At 32.4% G+C, this 19,908-nt stretch overlaps 1 protein-coding gene across 1 annotated transcript in view; it reads right to left on the bottom strand.

Moving 5' to 3' along the window:
- The window catches only part of DACH1 (dachshund family transcription factor 1), a 387,153-nt gene that overhangs the window by 214,984 nt on the left and 152,261 nt on the right, over window positions 1–19,908 (bottom strand). The window contains exon 2 of the mRNA XM_006913781.1: window positions 3,260–3,375. Within this exon, the coding sequence (XP_006913843.1) occupies window positions 3,260–3,375 (116 nt within the window). The remainder of the gene's footprint in view (window positions 1–3,259; window positions 3,376–19,908) is intronic.

Consider the following 19,908-nt stretch of genomic DNA (forward strand, 5'->3'; position numbering starts at 1 on the left):
TGAGAGAATGATTAGGAACAAATTGATTGATTTTTATAAATTTGTCAAAATTAATAAATTTTCTTTTTCACAACTTTGAAGGCAAATTTGCATTTTTATGCTTTTCAAATGGTACAAAAGTAAGGTCAACATTCATAGGTATGCTATCATTTAAAGTTACAGAAGCTTTGAGATTTGGGGGCAGGGGTTATTTTCTTTGTTGTCTTGAGGCTTACATGTTTGTTTATTTGTTTTGCTAGTTTTAGAAACATGATTTCCAAGTCTTTTAAAGATACTGATATAACTATACAGTCTCAGAAACAAATTTTTTAAATTCCAAACTCACAGGTCAAAAACATAGTAGAAATGTCACCAAACTAGTTTGCTTAGTGTCAACATTATTGACATTCAACTTTTTTATCATGTTTTAAAAAACTAAATAACACTCTGCATTTTCCCCACCTTAGGAAGAAAAAAAATGACATTTTATTTTATTAGAAGTAACAAATATAAGAAAAGAATTTAGCAAATATGAATAAAATCCTGGGATATAAATGTATATATATTCATATAGAATCGTATTTCCCCAACACACTAAGTTCTCCTTGGGAGAAAAGTGTTACTTCTGAGAACTTTAAGATTTCTTTAAGATTATCATATTTCCAGTTAAGATAGTAAATAATCCAGGGAGTGAGAAGGAGTGGAGGAGGTAGAACTATTATTATTCTATATTCCCTGAAACCTAAACTTCTCCAACTAAAAAAAAAAAAAAATTATTAAAAAAAAACCAATCATATTGTATATATTAAAATAACACCATTCATGTGCAAGAGTCAAACTTTGGCAGTTTCATATCTTTGGACCAATCTCTAAAAAGTTGAAAGTAAGTGAAACGAGTGATAATGAGCTCACACCCCCTGTCTTATAGCCATTCACTGGGCTCTATGGAGCACTTAACTGTCCAAGATCCACTTTTCAATCCAGTTTACTCTCCTGATGAACCTCTGTTTTTTCATCCTTCTCTAGAACATGATTGTTTAAAGTCTTTTTTCAATATAATGTTTAATAAGCTTGAAAGAAATTCTGGTTTCTGTGTTCACAACATACTAGAATGAACGAAAGTAAAATAAACAAACAAACAAACAAACAAACAAACATGTCTGAAAAGAACAGCATAACACTTGAAATAAATGAAATGATCCCACTTCAAAACTGAATATCTGTAAGGATGAGTCAAGTTTAAATTATCTTAGCTGTCTCTATTCACCAAGCCAGGGGGTGTGTAATACTTTTCAGAAACAGAACTATCAAAAATAACAATATTTTCATTTTGAATTTCGGCATACAATCATCGATTATTTACAAACCCACTTGTCACAAAATTACTTGATGGTGAGGTGTTGCTATATGCAGATTCTGATGACATCATCTTTTTTTGTCATCGCTTCAGTAATGAACTATTTTCTTCACCATAAAAGATTAAATGTTGCCAATTTAGAACTAGATTTTCCCTATTTTAGCATGAATATAATCTAGAATATTTCTTACTCATAACTGCATTTATTAATATGTAATATTCAACACAAACATCAAATGTAAAATAATCTGATAAGTTTTAATGATTATTAAAAATTATTATTTTTTAAATCTCTAAAAACATACTTTATTTAAAAATTAATTAAATCAAAGATCGTTAGGTCTTTCTTTTAGTACACCTAAGTCTTTCAACCATTAAACATGAAAAGTTAAGATTTTCATTCCATCTGGCCTATGTAACTACAAATCAAAACAAATTTTCAAATTATGAAATTTTATTTAGCTAAATAAAAACAGTTAAGGCTTAACAAAGCATTACGTATTTCTTCTCTAAATCTCAAATTTGGAAATAGAATTTCAGGCAGTAGGATTCAGTTACTTAAGAAACATGACTAACTAAATAAATAGAAATGATACTTGCTCTGTAATTGGGTCATTTTTAGCTATTAATTTCATTTTTCTATGTCTAATTTTTTATCTACAAAATTAACATAAAAATCTAATCCTCCATGGGACTTTTAATAAGTTACTGTTAAGTATATAATGTGGTACCTTACACCAAAAAATTAAGTATATAAAAGTAATAAGAAGCTTCGAATTTAACTCAACAGATGTTTGGTAAAGGTCCACAAAAGTGGAAGAAATTATTCAGATGTTACCACAAAAATAAAGGTGAATTTAAAGAATCATTGCTTTCAAGGCGTTTCCAACCAAATATGGAATGTGAAATCAGATAATCATAATGGTATTATAGCACAGAAAAAGACCAATATTACAAAAGAGGAAAAATGAATTCAGAGAAAAAATGTAAACTTTCTCCTCCTCTTGCCAGAGTATCTTTCCTGTATCTGTTGTTTTATATGGCAAGAATGTACTAATGTTTATACATGTATTTCCTCAAACATCTATTATGTCAAGAATTATTACAAATATTATATATTATGTAATAATAATACCATTCTCATTATTACGATTTTAATTTGCTTATAACTCTGGATGAAACATGGAAAGTAGGCAAATATGTGTAAGTAAATTAAAAAATTAATGAACAGATCCAGGCAGTGGAAATTAAATAGTTATTTCTACATGCAGTGTAATATTTAAAGTGTTTATGGTATGGAACTTATGAGGTCAAAACTATTCTTTTACTTGTACTTTTTCAAAATTTTTGGTAATAAACACCCATCAAATGTTCCTAATGAAAATGTATTCACATTATAGTTTGAGAAAATAGAAGATCTTTCTATTTGACATAGTTACTGTCTTTTGTTTGGATGCATTTCAATTTATTTCAGAATACTAATAGAACGAGAAAGAAGTTTAGAACCCAGAGACAGGGTTTGAATCATCACTGACAGTTACCAGCTGACTGACCTTGGAAAAGTCATTGATTCTCTCTGAGGGTCAATTTCTTAACAGGAAATTAGAGAAAATAATTTGTTGCCTGATATTAGTGAGAGGACTAATTAGAATAACAACACTTTAGTAAATTAAGCTTCTTTCATTTCATTTTAAATAAAGAAATGCAGTTTTGAAGTAAATTCTCATCAGTAACATTTAGTATACACAAAACAATCAATGAGTATAAATATTTACATAAACATATATATATATCTGTGTGTATATACATATACACACAGATATATATATACACATATATATGTACACACCTATATATGCATATATACACACTATGCCATTGGCTGACTTTCAGTATTTTCAGTATAACTAAGTCCGCTCTTACCTGTTGGTGGGATTATCCCAGGAGACATGAGGCCAGGGACAGAATGTGGCATGATATGAGAGTTCTCTGGGGAGGTGACACTTTGAGTCCTCTTAGGAGGCCTTCCAGGTCTGGAACTGAAACAAACAAACAAAAAATTTTTACAATTAAGCTGTTGTCTTACACATCATTTCAAAGTTGTTTCAAGTGGTAACATGGACTGTAAATAAATTTGTTTCAAGGACGGTTGCTTTTGCAGTTAGATGTAATAGACTTCCATCACTAATTAGATTACATGCTGAATTCATTTTCCTCATTGAAGATCAGCCACTCTTGATGCATAATTCATAGCCTGCACCTCGTTACCTGCTTCTTCATATTAATATCTATACACAGTTTGAATTGCCTCGTTTGCATATGCTAAAGTTCTGCATGCAGCCTTCAGCATGAAAATTATGCACTAACTTGTAATAATTATTACAGTCAGCTTGCTATTGATTTATGAGACTTTTAAAAACCAAATATGTGTAGTACTTGTAATGAATGATATTTTAAGGTTCTTCAGGAAATTAAAAGGCAATGGCTGCCTAAGGAAATGTTCTGCTTGTTTGATTTAATACTACAGTTAGCTGGGAGGTGGAATGAAAGAGTGATTCAGACCTATAGCACATTTTTCGATGATATGTTTTATTACTTCGCACTGCTAGCCTGATATCTAGATGATAAATGACAATACATATCTAATGTGTGAAAAGGTCTTGCAATTTCTTTATTTTTTGTCATTTAAAAGATAAGTCAAGTTATCATTTAACCCTTATTCTATTTAAATGAACAGGCCCACTAGGTTGCCTTACTTTTAATACACTAAAATAAAATGGAAAGGCTTAGAATTATTTGTAGGACATCACTGAGAAATTGTCAGTATAGCATCTTACTTCTGTCTTTAGGATAAATACAAATATCTTATGTTTGTGTTTTAGTAGTACTTGTCCTTTGCATGCCTACTGTACAAGATTCATTTTTAAAATTATAAGAGCAGAAGGTGAAGTGGAGACAAGTATCCACTCTTTGTATGAGAATAATATTAATATAATATTAACCATTTTTGAAACAAATATACTTAGCATTATGTTTCCACTTTCTGCCTCTGTATCATGAATGTGCTTTCAGGAAATGTTTGTTCTGTCACTAATCTGGCCACCATGGGTCTAGATATATCATAACCTCCAGAGCCATCCTTCATTAGCTATCATTTCCATGTTAGCCTCAGCTGAGAGCCTTTGCTTCACCAGAATATTCAAAGATCCCACCTGTATTATTTAATGTAAGTAATAAATGTGGTCATCTAACAAACAATTATTAAGTACTTGCTATTTTCAAAGCAGTGCACCGTGGAGGCTAATTTGGGAGAATGGGTTCTTTAGTCTTCAGAAGCTTATACTGTTGCCAAGGGGGACAAATCTGGTGCATAAATAACTACAGTGCAAGCTGGAATGTGCTAAGTGTCATAAGAAAGTTGCAATCTGAATACTAATTGGAAGTTAGGCTGGATGATGTGATACTTCCATGTTGAGGCATGAGAGAGAAGAATTCATGGCAGTGGAAGCAAGAGAATTTGAAAGCTGAGTTAGACATGGAGAGAGAAAGAATAGAAGAAAAGTACACTCCAGTGAGAATGTGAGAAAGAAATGGAAATATGAAAATGTATGGATATACAGAAATGTTTCCAATGCACTGAAATGCATCAAATAAGATGAGGAGCAGAGATTGACACTGTTAGCACCACTGCCTGGGCCAAATCCTGGAGGATTTTGAACCAGGAGCCGGGAGATACTGTGTTTGTTTTGCTAATCCATACAGTCACTCTCTTGCTTATTGTTCTGAAGTATCTCTCTGGCAATTTATTCTTATTCTTCGCTATTATTCTCCATCCTCAGCTAGTTGTCCAATCCCTTTAACTTGCCTAGGGCCAATCAACTGCCCTCTGACAGTCTCCATTCTCCCTGAGTGATCTTTCTGTTTACAATACCAAGATGCTAAGGAATAATGGCTAAGTATCTGCAGCCTATATCTTCCTGCTGGGATTCAGACAGATTAATGCCTGTCTACCGGAAATCTCCCCTTGAATGTTCTATAATAATCTAAAACTCAGCTTGTCCTAATCTGAACTCAGCATCTTCCCCATTAAAACCTATATTTCTTTTGCTGGTTCAGCAAAATGATACCTAACTGACTAAGCTAAAAATCTTGCAGTCAGCTGTGTCTTTTCCTTTCTTTGTATACTCAAATATCATCCCAATAAAGATATCTCTCTGATCTGTTCTTCTATTCTCTACTTCTCTTCTCTATTTCCACTCCTATCTTCCAGGTTAATCCTTCATTTCTTTTTTGATCTATTATTACAGCCTTTCAACTCTTTCCAAGATCTACCTCCAACTTTATCCCACTGTAAAGCTTCAAGTCAAGACAACTCCCCACACTGATCTCAGAATTATTTTTCGAAAACACTAATTCAATCATTTTTTCCATTTGCTTAAAGATATCAATAGTTTCCTATAGGATTCTCAATCTTCCTCATGGCACAAAGACCTTCCAAAACTTGACCTCTGGCTACTTTTCCTTTTATTTAATATCACTCTTTTATTCCTACATTCATTGCTTATATTTGGCCCCACTGCATTTCTTAGCAGCTTCATAAATTGTTTCAGTTTTCTGTTATACTACCTGTATGGATGCTTGTTCCTTTGCCACGAAAGCCTTTTTCAACACCAACCTACCCTCATCCCCATTTGACCTGGCTAAACTTGGCTAAACCTTAATCATCCTTCTTTCTAACCACATCTAGTTAGTATGCTTTCTATGATAGCCTGTGGTGAGCAACTAACTGTACTGCAGCTCTTTCTGCACTGATTGAAGTAATCTGCTTATTCATTTCACTTCCAAGACTGTGTGGCAGAAAGCATATAAAATATATATTTGGGTCCTTAAAATTTAGCTCAGGACCTGGCTAACCATTTGCATTTCTTTTCTTTTTTCTTTTTTTAATTTTTATTTCACCATAAGTATTTAAATAAATTTTAACCCAATTTATGCAGCCCTTTTGCCCAAATTCCTCAGGTATCCTACCTCATCTATTCTAGTGGCCTCAATGTTTCCAGGAAATGAAAAGTAGGATACAAAATACGTTTGGAATTCTGAGTCCAAGAATAAAGCCAAATATACATTAGAAGCCCAGAAAGAAAAAGAAAAAAAAATAGAGGTATTGGGCGATTTCAAGCAAGATGCCATGAAAACAGTGGGAAAGGAAAAGGAAGTTAAGATGTGAAAGTTATAGCCATTTAATTTGTTTTGCTTTTAAAGAAAATGGAACTGCTTAGAAGTACTTTATTATTCAGGCCACAGGAGCTGTCCTCACAGCCCTCATTCTGGAAGCAGAAGTCCGGCTACTGAGTAGGAACACTTTATTTCATGCTGTGATTAGAATAGACCCAGTGGGCTCCTTTCACCTCCTGCCCAATCTATGACATTGTCTTCAATTCCACCCATAGAGATTTACTGCTTTCAGTTTTAAAGCTTTAAGATCTTTTAAAGGCTGCCATTAAAATGCAAATACCCTTGGTGGTGGTAACACCCTACGGCCATCAACTAACACCCTACTGAGGATTACTTTACAACTAGGGGAGAGCACAGTTGTAAGATATCTATGCAAAGAATAGAGGGTCCTGGAAAGAGAGATCTGAAAGGAAGTCAAGACATTTGCCCTTGGCCTAAGAATAAGAGGACTGAAAACCTCTCCTTGGAGTTACACCCAACTTCTTGACTGAGGGGAAGTTAGAATGCTTATTTATTAACAAAACTTTCCTCTATCCCTTCAAGACTACATCATTAGTTTAGGTCCCTTGGTATTTTACCCTTAAAGTAGTCTTGGTCACTAACTGCTAGAGCAGGGATTCCCTAACCCCCAAGCCAAAGACCCATACCATTGTGGCCTGTTAGGAAAGGGGTCGCACAGCAGGAGGTGAACAGCTGGTGAGTAAGTGAAGCTTGGTCTGTATTTGCAGCCTCTCCCCAGCACTAGCATCACCTCCTCAGCTCCACCTCAGATCATCAGGCATTAGATTCTCACAGGAGCACTGGTCTCTGGTGCCAAAAAGGTTGAAGACTGCTATAAGAGGATTTGACTCTAGGGATGATAACCTAATTGTTAAATATATTTTTTAAAGATTTAAAGTGCTTTCAACACAGCTTTGGGGAACTTCCAAGAAAACACGTGTAGTTTGGTGGCCAGAAGCACAGGTTATATTTTCCTGACAGATCTAACTTTAAATACTGGCTCTACCAATGTACGAGAAGGTGTGGCCTTAATAAAGCTACATAATCTCTCTATATATCTGATTAAATGAAGATTTTTTAAGTGAACTTTTTTGCTTTGTTAGAAATAAGTTATTCTTGGAAAGAAAACAAAACCTTAACTGAAAAGTGAAAGTGAAACAATTAGCAAAAACATTCCCTCTTGAAATGATCAATCAAATGGTCAATCGCCTCAAAAGTAGCCACCTTCAAGCCTCCTTATCTGCAACAATAACCCAGCTCTATACTAAAAGATCAGGACAGCTGCTCTCCTAGCTCTAATCAAAGCAGAAGACCTCACTTAAATAAATTATTACCCTTAACAGCTTGAATGAAATTAAATTTAGTACTTTGCCAGCTTCACACATGAGCTATAGTGCAGCCCTAAGTATTTTCAACCACCTGCATTAAAAGAGGAGAGCAATGGCTTAGAGATGTCCAAATCCACACATATCATTTCACATCTCTCTTCCTTGAGAATCCACCCAGGCTCACCCTTCCCTGCAGTTTTGAATATAAAAGCTTTCTTTTGGAGAAAGGTCACTGGATAGACTTCTCTCCATGGTTTACATCATTAAATTTGTGTCATGCTAATTTCTGTCTCACTCCCACAACCTTATAGTGTTTATCAACTCTACCTAGTCCATTTATTGTCCTTATTGAGAGTGAAGTCAAATATAAATTAACAAAGGAAAGAAAAAGTGATATGACTTAATATGAAGCTAACTGCATCAAAAGTGTTAAAGGCATTAGAAATCTTAAAGGGATGGTATTTTACAGATTTTTTTCAATCCCCAACCGTCTACACAAATGTGACCTGCTAATTTTTTTCAGCAGTTTTCAAGAAATTAAGTTCAATTCTCTTCCTGAGAGTTGGAGCAGAAAAACGTAAAATCCAGAAAGAGAATGTGATAGTTATAAATTGGAAAATGTAAAAGCAGCCACCTAGCAGAAATTTTGTTTCTAAATTCTACCTGCTTAAAGAAGGGTTTCATGCAATCATTCAAACCATCCATCCATTTACCTAAGGGAAAGGAGCTACAACTGTACAGCAAGAAATGGGTTCGACATTAGGGTTGCAAGAATAAAGATACACTCCCTTCTTTGGGAAAGAAGATAAAATTAAATAGCCTGTGGGATAATAGTGCAGAAGAAAAATACATGGTGGCAAGTGAGCATTGATTTTAGTCTTGGGACACAAACAAGCATTCAGGGATGAAAGCTTGCTCCATTAATCTACAAGAGTTAATTTGCCCTCTCAAATCTATTTACCCAAGGAAAACTCTAGTTGTGTATTTATATTCTGCATAATTTTTCTAGTAAACTGCTTATACAAAGTCATAACAAGATATATGAAAACTTTGACTATAAATAGTCAAGTACATAAACCACATATATATTTTAATTTCTAATTGGAAAGGTACAATTTGCTTAATGATTTACATACACACTTGAACATTATGAAGTCTTGAAGTGTGATGTGTATGAAGAGTTTCTGAGAAAATGCTTATGTTCTAAATAAAGTGAAAAAGCAAAATATAAGCCTGCCAATATGGACATAAAAGAGCACAAGAAAGATAGAGAAAATAAGTAATGCATGAAATAAATATATGTTGAAAAAAGAGTGATATGAAACATACTAAAATATTAGGAGGGATTAACACTGGACAGAGAATCACATTTTTTCTACATCTGAAGATTTTAGTTTCTTTGACATAAGCATATATTACATATAAAATATAAAAACAGACTTTCAAAATTAATTTGTTTAACACTTCAATGACTGGTCATATTTTTTCAGATAATTCATTCTGGACAAACCATAAGCCTGGCTAAACTTAATCAGTGCATGAGGTTTATCTCTATCCATAGCAGAAATCAGATATAATTTATCCTCTTAATCTTTCTTTTTTTTCCATTTCAGTTCTAAAATATCTTATAAAAAGCCAATGATTTATATGTAAAAATATTATCCTTATGAGAACTATAAAATTAATGTAAAATATGAAAACTACAAATAATCATTATCTTTCATATTAAATCAACCTCATGGCATAGATCCATCAACAAAAAAGAATGCAAAGGACCTCCTAAGATTAACCTATGTACATATTTCACCAAAAGAAGCAGTTGATCTATAATCCTCAGTTAATATATGAGTAGTTTTTCCTTAGAAAGAGCTTGTTAATCTGTTAGTTGATTTTTTTTTAAATTTTCTGAAAAGCATCCATATAAATAATCCAGGAAGTTTATGATTAGCCTCATTTTCCTTTTCAGATGGAGTTTTTTTCTATAGCTGGTAAAACTTTAAAGGATACATAACTTTTTTGTAATGATGACAAATGTGACCACTTTTTCAATCTCAGATCCTACATTTGTTCAGACTTTTTGTGTTTACTGTGTAGGTGTGTGTCTCAGCCGTGTTTACTTCTCAATATAAACAAATTATGAACCAATTCACTAGAGATAAAATACCAAGTTCCACGGGGCAGGCATTTAAAATATCACCAGTCGAAACTTGGAAGCACCCTCAGATGACTAGCTCACAAACACAAAAGCCATACAACATTCCCTCAATTGTTTACATGGTAGGTGTTATGAACTGCATTGTGTTGCTCCCAAATTTTCATTGGAAGACTTAACTCCAATGTGATGGTATTTGGAGATGGGTCCTTTGGGAGGTAATTAGGTTTAGATGAAGACATATTATTTAAGCCCTCATCTGGAATTAGTGCCCTTATAATTAGAGACACCAGAGAGCCTGCTTGCTCTCTCTCAGCCACGTGAGGATACAATAAGAAGGCGGCTGTCTACAACTCATGAAGAGAGCCATTACCAGAAACTGACCATGCTGACACTGAGACTTCCAGCCTCCTGAAGTATGGGAAAATAAATTCCTGTTGTTTAAGCCACCCAGTCTATGGTATTTTGTTATGGTAGCCTAAGCAAAACTAAGACAGCAGGCAATTTGGTACATTGACTCAACAAATACTTATACAAATACACAAAATACAAGTTCTTGTTGAAAAGAATTAAAAATCAATTTTTAGAAAACAGTTCTGTGCTCATATTAATTTAGGGAATATCTAGTTAAAACTATTAAATATATAGATAGATGTTTTGTGGAAAAACTTTACAAATTTCCTTGTTTTGTGGAACGATTTCTCAGAGCTTTCACTATGCTAATGAGTATTATAAATCTCTAAGAATGGGGTAAAATAGGCATTTACTATTTGATCTTATATTTATTTTCTGGCTTTATCCAGGAAGTTTGTTTAGAGACTTGTGCTCTTAAGGAATATGTTCTTCCTAACAGTATGATTATATTCAAATTATGGAAATTTCTCATTTCTCAACATTACCTAACCTACGTTTGTTCTATGCCATACATAGGTCACATAATACTGTCACATGAGAATTATTCTCAAGGGATCAGGAAAGCAGCAATTCATATATTCTATAAAGTTGATATGAATTGATAATTACTCAAAACACAAGGTTAACATGAGTAAACTGAAATCATCACTAACAAAAAATGAGGATTGAAATTAGCTACTGATGAAGAAGAATTATTGCCTCTGACTTCAAAATCCGCACTATTAAGACCTGAAATAGTATAGGAAATTTAATAAAAACTCAATTCAAAGGTCATTGACAAAATATCTGAAGACTCTAGCTCAGTTGGAGCTATTAAATATTAAATGAGAAGTACTCCAAAATAAGAATTAAAATATATTGAAATGTGGCTAAGCTACTTTCAAGCATTTGTAGATTGCTTAAAGTGTTAACAATTAATGACAGCCAAAAATACTAAAGAGAGTCCCTTTTCAACAGGTAACACACTTGAGATAATCTAACCACTAAAGTTTATATCCCTCTCTCAATTGTTAGAATCTCCACATTAAGAAGATTCTTTAAAATCCATGAAATATATTAGTTATATTAATCTTAGAATTCCTATATTAACCTTAGTTTAGATTTTATAACTTAGTGAGTTTATTTTTTGAGATTAATTTTTATCAAATCAGGTGTCTTGATATATTCTTGCAACTAGAATTATTTACTTACATCAATGGTAAATGTCACCTTATAAAGTATATCTGGTGGTTTGCCATAAAATCGTACTCATATTTTATAAGTATTTTGTAGATTAAGAAGCAGTTTAATGTAATTTAAAGTTTTAATTAAGGAAATATAAAGTCTTAATACTATTTATTTTTATATTTCCATAGCACATGTATGATATCTTTTCCAGAGAGGATAATGTTTGTAAATTGCATTTAGTAACTAGAAGAATTTTCATGTTTGTCTAGAAAGCTAAATATTTTTAACCTTTTAATCATCTTATAATTTACCTTCTTCCAAACCGTAGATGGGTCTACCCCCAACACATCTTTTTTTATAATTGTCTGGAAAGACTGACTAAAATCCCCTAAAGAGACAAATCCTAAAATAATTAGAAACAACTATAAATGACTTTCTTAAAATGTTGGGAAGAATTAATACTTTATTGGCTTTCTTGCAGTTCTTCTCATACCTCAAAAACATATTCTACAAAATTTAAAGTTAATATTAAAAGATATTTCTAAGACATGGGATATCTAAACCAGTCTTTTATACAAACTATGAATTCCACAGTCAGAAAGAAAAAAGTTTATTCTTGTAATTTTTCTATTTGAATTTCAAATAAGTAGACCTCTGCAATTACCATTGGCTCTAATTTGTTTAAACCAAAAGCAATGTATTCAGTCTTTTATTTCAATGGCACATGCCATGACCTTGTCTACAAATATGCTGTGGCTCTGGTTGATTATCAATTTGTTTCTGTAGATCATCTTGGAATTTGGCCTCAATATATACTCATTTTGCTTCATCTCAAAACAATATCAAACTCTTCTCTGTCGTAGACAACATTTCTAGCAATACTTTAAATGTCCTCTTTTCAAATGTTTATTTTATTTTGGAATAGTACATAAAATAATAAAATACTCACAGTTGTATATACTAACTGTTAGACACTGTGCTAAGTTCACTATGTGACCTAAATCTTAATGTTCATAACAAACCGTTAAGTATTATTATAATCTTTATTTTACTGAGGAGGAAATCGAGACACAAGAAAGTAAAATGCCTTACTCAATATCCCACACATAAAAAGTAATTGATTGGGGTTGAGTTAGGGTAAAGATGAACGGACAAAGCACGGTGGGTTTTTAGGGCAGTGAAAATACTCTGTATGATACAATAATGGTGGATACATGTAATTACACATTTGTCCAAACTCACAGAATGTAAAACACCAAGAATGAATCCTGATGCAAACTATGGACTTTGAGTGGTTATGATGTGTCTATGTAGGTTCATCAATTATAACAAACATTCCATGCTGATGGGAGATATTGATAATGGGGGAGGCTATGTATGTGTTAGGGCAGCAAATATAGGGAAACCTCTGTACCTTCTGCTCAATTTTGCTATGAATCTAAAACTGCTCTAAAAGAATTGTCTTTTAAAAAAAGTAGTAAAGCCAGGTTGGGAACCAAGGCAATCTGGTCCAGAGGTCAAGCCTTGAGCACCATGCAATCTGCCTCTGTAGCATATTCGTTTGTTAATTTAGTCAACGTTACATGTTAATGTGCCTGACCTTACAACATGTGCTGGAAATACCACTAAGATATGTCCCTCATTTCAAGTAGCTCACAGTCTATTTTGGGAAATAGAGAAATATATAAAGAATTATAATAAATCATGTTAAAAACTGTAGTAAATATTCCAAAGGAGTGTTGTGAGAACACCATGGTGGGGGAACCTCAGGAAAGATGAGGAATGAGACAAATAGGAGTTAGTCAACTGCAGCAGAGGAAGGGATGCTAAGGAAGGAAACATCCGTAGATGAAAGGGGGGGAATGTCCCCTCTTACACACACAGACCCTGCCCCCCCAAATACACTTTTGTAATGAGATTTTGAATTACTCAAACCTACACTCATCTTTCCTTCCTTAAAATGGTTAGTATCACACAGTCTAGCACATAATTATTTGCAAATAGTTGCATCAGTCATCTCATTTCTCCATATCGTCTCTATACTTCTGGCTCTGAGATATATGTAACACATGTGGTAGGCACTGATTTTTAGTCAAATGTCTTTAGGACATTATGACTCATTTACCAACTTTACATGTATCTTTGTTGTGATGTCTTATTTTAGGGGAATTGAAAAAAGAGCATTATATATTGAACTGAGTAGACAAAATCTGACTCTAACCGGTAACTAATCCATCTCTCTTTCCATATTTTACTTTAACAAAGGTTTGTAACCATAACAAGAAAATTCATTAATAGCTCAACTGAGTTTTATTTCATTTTTCTATAATTATTAAATATCTGCATATTAATCACAGTTGTTACTATATGTTTTTAATATATAAGATGAATACATTTTGTAAAGAAATTATCACTTATCACAACAAAGAGGGAAAAAACTACAGTAAATATGCATTAATCTTTATGTTCTAAAGCAATCATAATCATAAATTTCCAGGAAAGTAACCAAATCTACACAAATACCCAAAAACAATTTAGTATATGCATCTTCACACATGGATCAGAAAAGTAGAAGCAATAGTTATGTTCATATTAAACTACTGATCTTTAGAAATATAGTTTCAAATAAGGGTTAAAAAAAATTCTATTAAATCAGAACTCAGACAATCTCGTCTTCCTGCTTGTGACTGTAGAGATAAGAAGGCTGACTCAACCTAAAATACATGTTTTCACCCTCCACCGACAAGTTATTTGTTTGCTACATCTGGAGAAAATGTACATAACTAATTTATTTGAGAAATCTGTTAGAAAAAAACAACGTTCACCATCCCAATACATTGTGTACCAACCCCAGAATTCAGAGACCTCCTGACAACTTTTCGATATTCCCGGGAGGATTCTGGGCCTATGAACTAATGAAGGGATTATACTGAGACAGACAAAGGTATGCTGTTTCCAGCCTGCAGAGATTTAATAACATGCTTAATTCGTTACCTGAAATGGATGTTACATAAGCACCAAACATTGCTATTAATATGATTTACATTAATTGAATTCTATTTAATACTTTATGAAAGCATTTTCTTTAATGAATGGACTTTTAATACTAATGTTTGATATTATAAGACATTATGATATAAACTACCTGCACCACAGAGTCAGAGAAAACACTGGCAATTGTCCTTTCAAGCTTGAGTAGACATTGTTCCATCATGGGATTCTTTTCCCCTAGAATATTGTGCAGAGGCTGCTTTTAAAATCCTAATCATTTGCAATTCCTATATTCCCTTATTTATTAATGTGTACCCAAATCACAATCTAAAATAACTAAAAAGTATTGACTAAATAGTTATTTAAATTGACTAAATAAGAAGAGCTTACATTTACAGCTGATATATTTATGTGCACCAGGAATTCTTTTGAGCACTTTATGTATATTATTTCGTTTAATTCAATAACATTGTGAGATGGAAATATTACTATTTCCATTTTATAAATATGGAAACTGACTCAGAAGTGTTGAAAAATAGTGTTACTACAAATAAAATATAGATTTTCTAATTCATTAGTTCAAATGAAAAAAGTGTTTTCTGTTTAAGTCTTGTGTCCAACATTATATTAAACAGAAGTCTGGAGGAGATAATAGCTCTTACATTTCATTTTTTATAGCGGATTATAGAATTCCTTATTTCAGTCAATTTCTTTATCCGTCTGTTTGTTAGAGGATATTCTTATGTTTAAAACTCTACCCCAGTCTCATTGTCAGAAAAGCAACTCTCAAAGTCTGTGACTATAGATCTGGTTACTTAATCCAATGTGTTCTTCCCTCCCAGCATCATTAGAACCTCCAGACATCTATGGGGTAGCCACTGGGTGCAGAGACCGGTCCCAGATACCACGACAGAAACAAGGACAACAAGATACAACCTTTTCTTCAAAAAAAAAAAAAAAGTTTCTTTTTGATAGCATTTATAGTTATTTATGACACTGTCAAGTGATCTTTTAATAAAAAGAGGATAAATTTTTAGATAATATTAAAAGGGAAGTGACATTTACAGTGGGTCTTGAAACATAAGCATGATTTTGACTGATGGAGATAAAGTGAGAAGAAGGCATTGAAGGTTTCCGAATGGCATGATTAGGGCTTCCAGGTAGAAAAGTATGTGGAGTATAAGAAATGATGACTGCTTTATTTACACGGACTTTGTAGGCCATATTTGTAGATTTGGTATGTTTCTTATGTGTTTTATAGTTCCATCTACCTTGTAAGGCCTTTGAGTTCATAACCAAGGCTTCTTTTCTCAGAAGTCCTCCCTGAATTTCCAGTACAGAGGGCTGTTAATTGTGTGAGTGCAGTAGTGCTGACTAACTCAACTGAAAGAGGTGGGTGATCTTGGTAAATGATCATACAGCAAAAGGCAAGGCAAAGATTGAGTTTCTAGAATAGGGCATTCAAGAAAGGTGATGCCTGATCTAATTGTAGCATTTCACATTTAGGAAGTGATATTATATGAAATATAATGGCTCACAATTTTGTAGATGTTCATGAGATTGGAGTGAAAATTTAGTTACTATTGTCAAGATAGAGATTAAAAATCATCAGATCTAATAATAACTGAATTTACCACATGATTGGCATTATGCTAAATACTCTGAAATGCAGTATATAATGTAATCTTCACAATAACTCTGTCGCATAAGTATTATCATTATGCCCATTTTACAGATGATTCCTGGAGAGAGAATACGTAATTTCACTAGGTCGCAGACTAATAAAATAGCAGAGCTGAATGGAACCAGGGCTGACTGAGTCAAAGTCCACTCTGAGTTGCAGTCTTGTCATAAAAGTGTTTCAGCCCCAAAGAAATTTACATCAGAAATAACTAGCTATATGTAAATGATTTTCAAAATTCAGTTCCAAGGCTGGAACTGAATTTCTAATCTACAACTCTGAATATATTTATTACTTTGAAATATATTCACTATTTTAAAAAATAATTAAATGTTCCTACCTCCGCACTTTTGCGCTTACTCTTGCTACTTTTTAGAATGCTCCTCAGTAAGAAGTCCTCATGCCTCATCTTCTCCGTCCCCCAGACAACATAACTATAGGTCTGGTTAACAGCTCTTTCTTCACCCCAATGTATTTTTAGCCTGAGCATTATTTAGAAATACTATATATTTACTTGTTTATTAGTAATAATCTGCTCAGGTAGGCCCCATATGGGCAAGGATTTTTGAATGTGTTTTGTTCACTGCTGTATCTCCATAATATAAGAACAGTTGGCACAAAGTAAGAACTCAATAAATATCTATTAAATTAAAAAAAAAAAACGAATGAATAGGTGAAGAAAGGAATGGATGCTCAATGGCCATCTGAATGTACCTTGTCTTAGGAGCTATTTAAGTACCTGAGAGGCCAGGGCTATGACATATCAGAGTGTTTTGTACGGTGTCAATTTGATAATGATGATAAAGTGGAAGGCTGCTGAGTTTTTGTGTTCTTTGCATTACCCTACCTCTAACTGAACACCATGGATCTGTCTTAGCTCTTCAAAATGATGTGGTCAGAAAGAGAACAGTGCATAAATTTTTTAACTGATGGCAATCTATGAAGATTGAAATCATCACCCAAGGTATTCTATGCCCAGATATGTTCGTTTTTGAACTTGGTTGAAAAATTTAGATATGTATACTTGAAAATTTAATTTGCACTTCCACAATAAGGTATGCATTTCTAATCATTCGATTTAATCTACACATGTAGGTCACCAAAAACAAACAATCTTTGGACTAAAACTTTATTCTCACAAATTCTTCACTATATATGCATGGTTATATGTAAAAGTCTTAAAATGCATTTCATTCCATGGGAAGGCTATACTATTTTTTAAAAAGTTTCAGAACAATTTGCTAGCTATTTAAAAAGTTGAGATAGATTCCCATTTTATGCATTTAAAGAAGTTGATTAAGTAATTACATGCTTAAAAATTGCAAAAGACTAAAATAAAACTTTCCTTAGAATAAGAAAGAACTTTATAAGCATAACATTAGTGCCAGAAACTAACAGAAAGAGATTTATAGTATTATAGAAATTAAAAACATTTTTAGAAAACTAATTGTCAAAAATAAGCGGCATAAAAGGAAAATGTATATCTCAAAGAAAAGGGATTATTACCCTTTATTTGTGAACAATGAAGAATCCAGTATTAAATGGCAAAGGTATATGAATAGAAAAATAACACAAATACATAATTAAAGAATAAACATATATATATATTTTTTTTTTTGAAATCTACAACCTCCCTAGTAAATAAGGAATTAAAGATCAAATCAAATACAAAACATTACCATATGCCTATCATATTGGCAAAGCTAAAAAATACTGACACTACACTGGTAGAAATATGTATATTATATAATATTTCTCAAAGACTATTTGCCCAATGTATCAAAATTTAAAATATAAATACTTGGATGTAGCCCAATACTTTCATATTGACAAATTTAAGAATAAATTCTGAGGGAATAATGAAGGGTAGAGAATATGTAAAAAGAAAACCCTAAAGTTTCATATAAATGTGTTGAGTTAAATAAATTACATTATATCCTAGGCTAAAATCTAGTAGGTCATTAAAATGACATAAATTATAAAGTTAGGAAAAAAGGATACAAAAACATGTCTATGGTAGACCTTTTGTTTTATAACAGGTTAGACCATAGTATGATCATATCTTATATGTGCTATCAATGGTTTTTCTCTTATATGTTATTATATATTATCTTTACTTTCTTATTTATTTTTAAAATTTTCTAAATATTTGCACTAAACAAGTTTGTTTTTTTGTTTTGATTTTTGTTTTTAAATCAAAGAAACAGTAAGGTTGGTAGAACATCCAGAGATGGGTTCAGTGATATTCAAAGAAAATTATTTTTCAAACACCAAGATAAACTAACATTTAATGTCCCGAAAATGTTAGAAGTGAATTGTGTATGTATTGAAGAGTATTTTATTTTAGAAGCATATGTATGAAGCAGAAGTAAATAGAAGTAGATCCTAAACTTCCTGCATATTAGGAGCATAACATCTAGATTTTATTGATTAGAATTTGTAACTTGGCAATTTGCCTTCCACGAGTTGAAAAACTTAGGGTGAGTTTAGCTTCCCAAAGTCCTATATTCCAAATATGTAATTAATTATAGGAGTTGCAAATGCAAAGAAACATTTTGTCACAAAAAAATATGTCAAACTTTTAAAAATGATATAAATTAATGAAGACATAGGATTGCTACTTACATAAAAAAAAAAATTCTCACCTTTAATTATACCTGCAATTATTTAATTGCATCTCTTTTATTTATTTATTTATTTTGTTAACATTTAGGCTGGCTTTTTAAAAAACTAAATTGAATTTTATGATATATCAAGGCTTCCCTGTTTGAGTAAGAAAGAGCAGTAGATCTTCCTACAGAATAAGACCTCTTCGGGTTGAAGCTCCATATTCTTTTGCTGGGTTCATTGATAGGAGTTATTCTACCTGAATGGGTGGTGTGTGGTGAGTAGTTTATGAGCAAATCCTCCTATTATGGAAGTTATCAATCTGAACAAGATGAAAGAAGACAATAGTAGAATTTTGCTATTGAAGGTATTTTGAATCAATCTAAGGAATTTCTCTTCTTTTCAACGTTCACACAAAATTCATGAAGTTTGAAGAAATATTTGAAGGAAATGCCAAAACTTGTAGTAGCTCTTTCAACTAAATTTTATACTCGAAAGTATAAAATTGTTATAGTCTCACATTATTTCAAAATGTTAACTGTTTCCTTTTTTAGATAAGCAATAATCTAGATTGAAAACCTAAAAAACATAGAATTACCCAGGAAATTTGGTTTTCTTTGATTTATTTTAATTAACTTTCATCAAAAATTTTAAAAGCAATGCTTCTTTTCTTATTTAGGTATATTACCTGACTATACACTGCTAAAAACATTTGATTGCATGGTCTTAGTTTTAATGGCACCTTTTTTTGTTATATTTTCTAGTTACTGGTTGCTTGATCACCTAAACTAATGCACTCTGAGATTCTGTGAAAACTGCACCCCACCATGTGTATGTGCACACACAGACACAGACACACTCAAACATCACACACACAGTTTGAACAAATGCTGGCATTCTCCACTCATGCTGAAGTCAATGGAAATTACAAACGGATGGAGAAAATACAAAAAGAGAAGATAAAGAAAAAAATTGATCTTAGCAAAAACTGGAAGAC

This window comes from Pteropus alecto, unplaced genomic scaffold (assembly GCF_000325575.1).
Source record: "Pteropus alecto unplaced genomic scaffold, ASM32557v1 scaffold72, whole genome shotgun sequence".
NCBI classification, from domain to species: domain Eukaryota; kingdom Metazoa; phylum Chordata; class Mammalia; order Chiroptera; family Pteropodidae; genus Pteropus; species Pteropus alecto.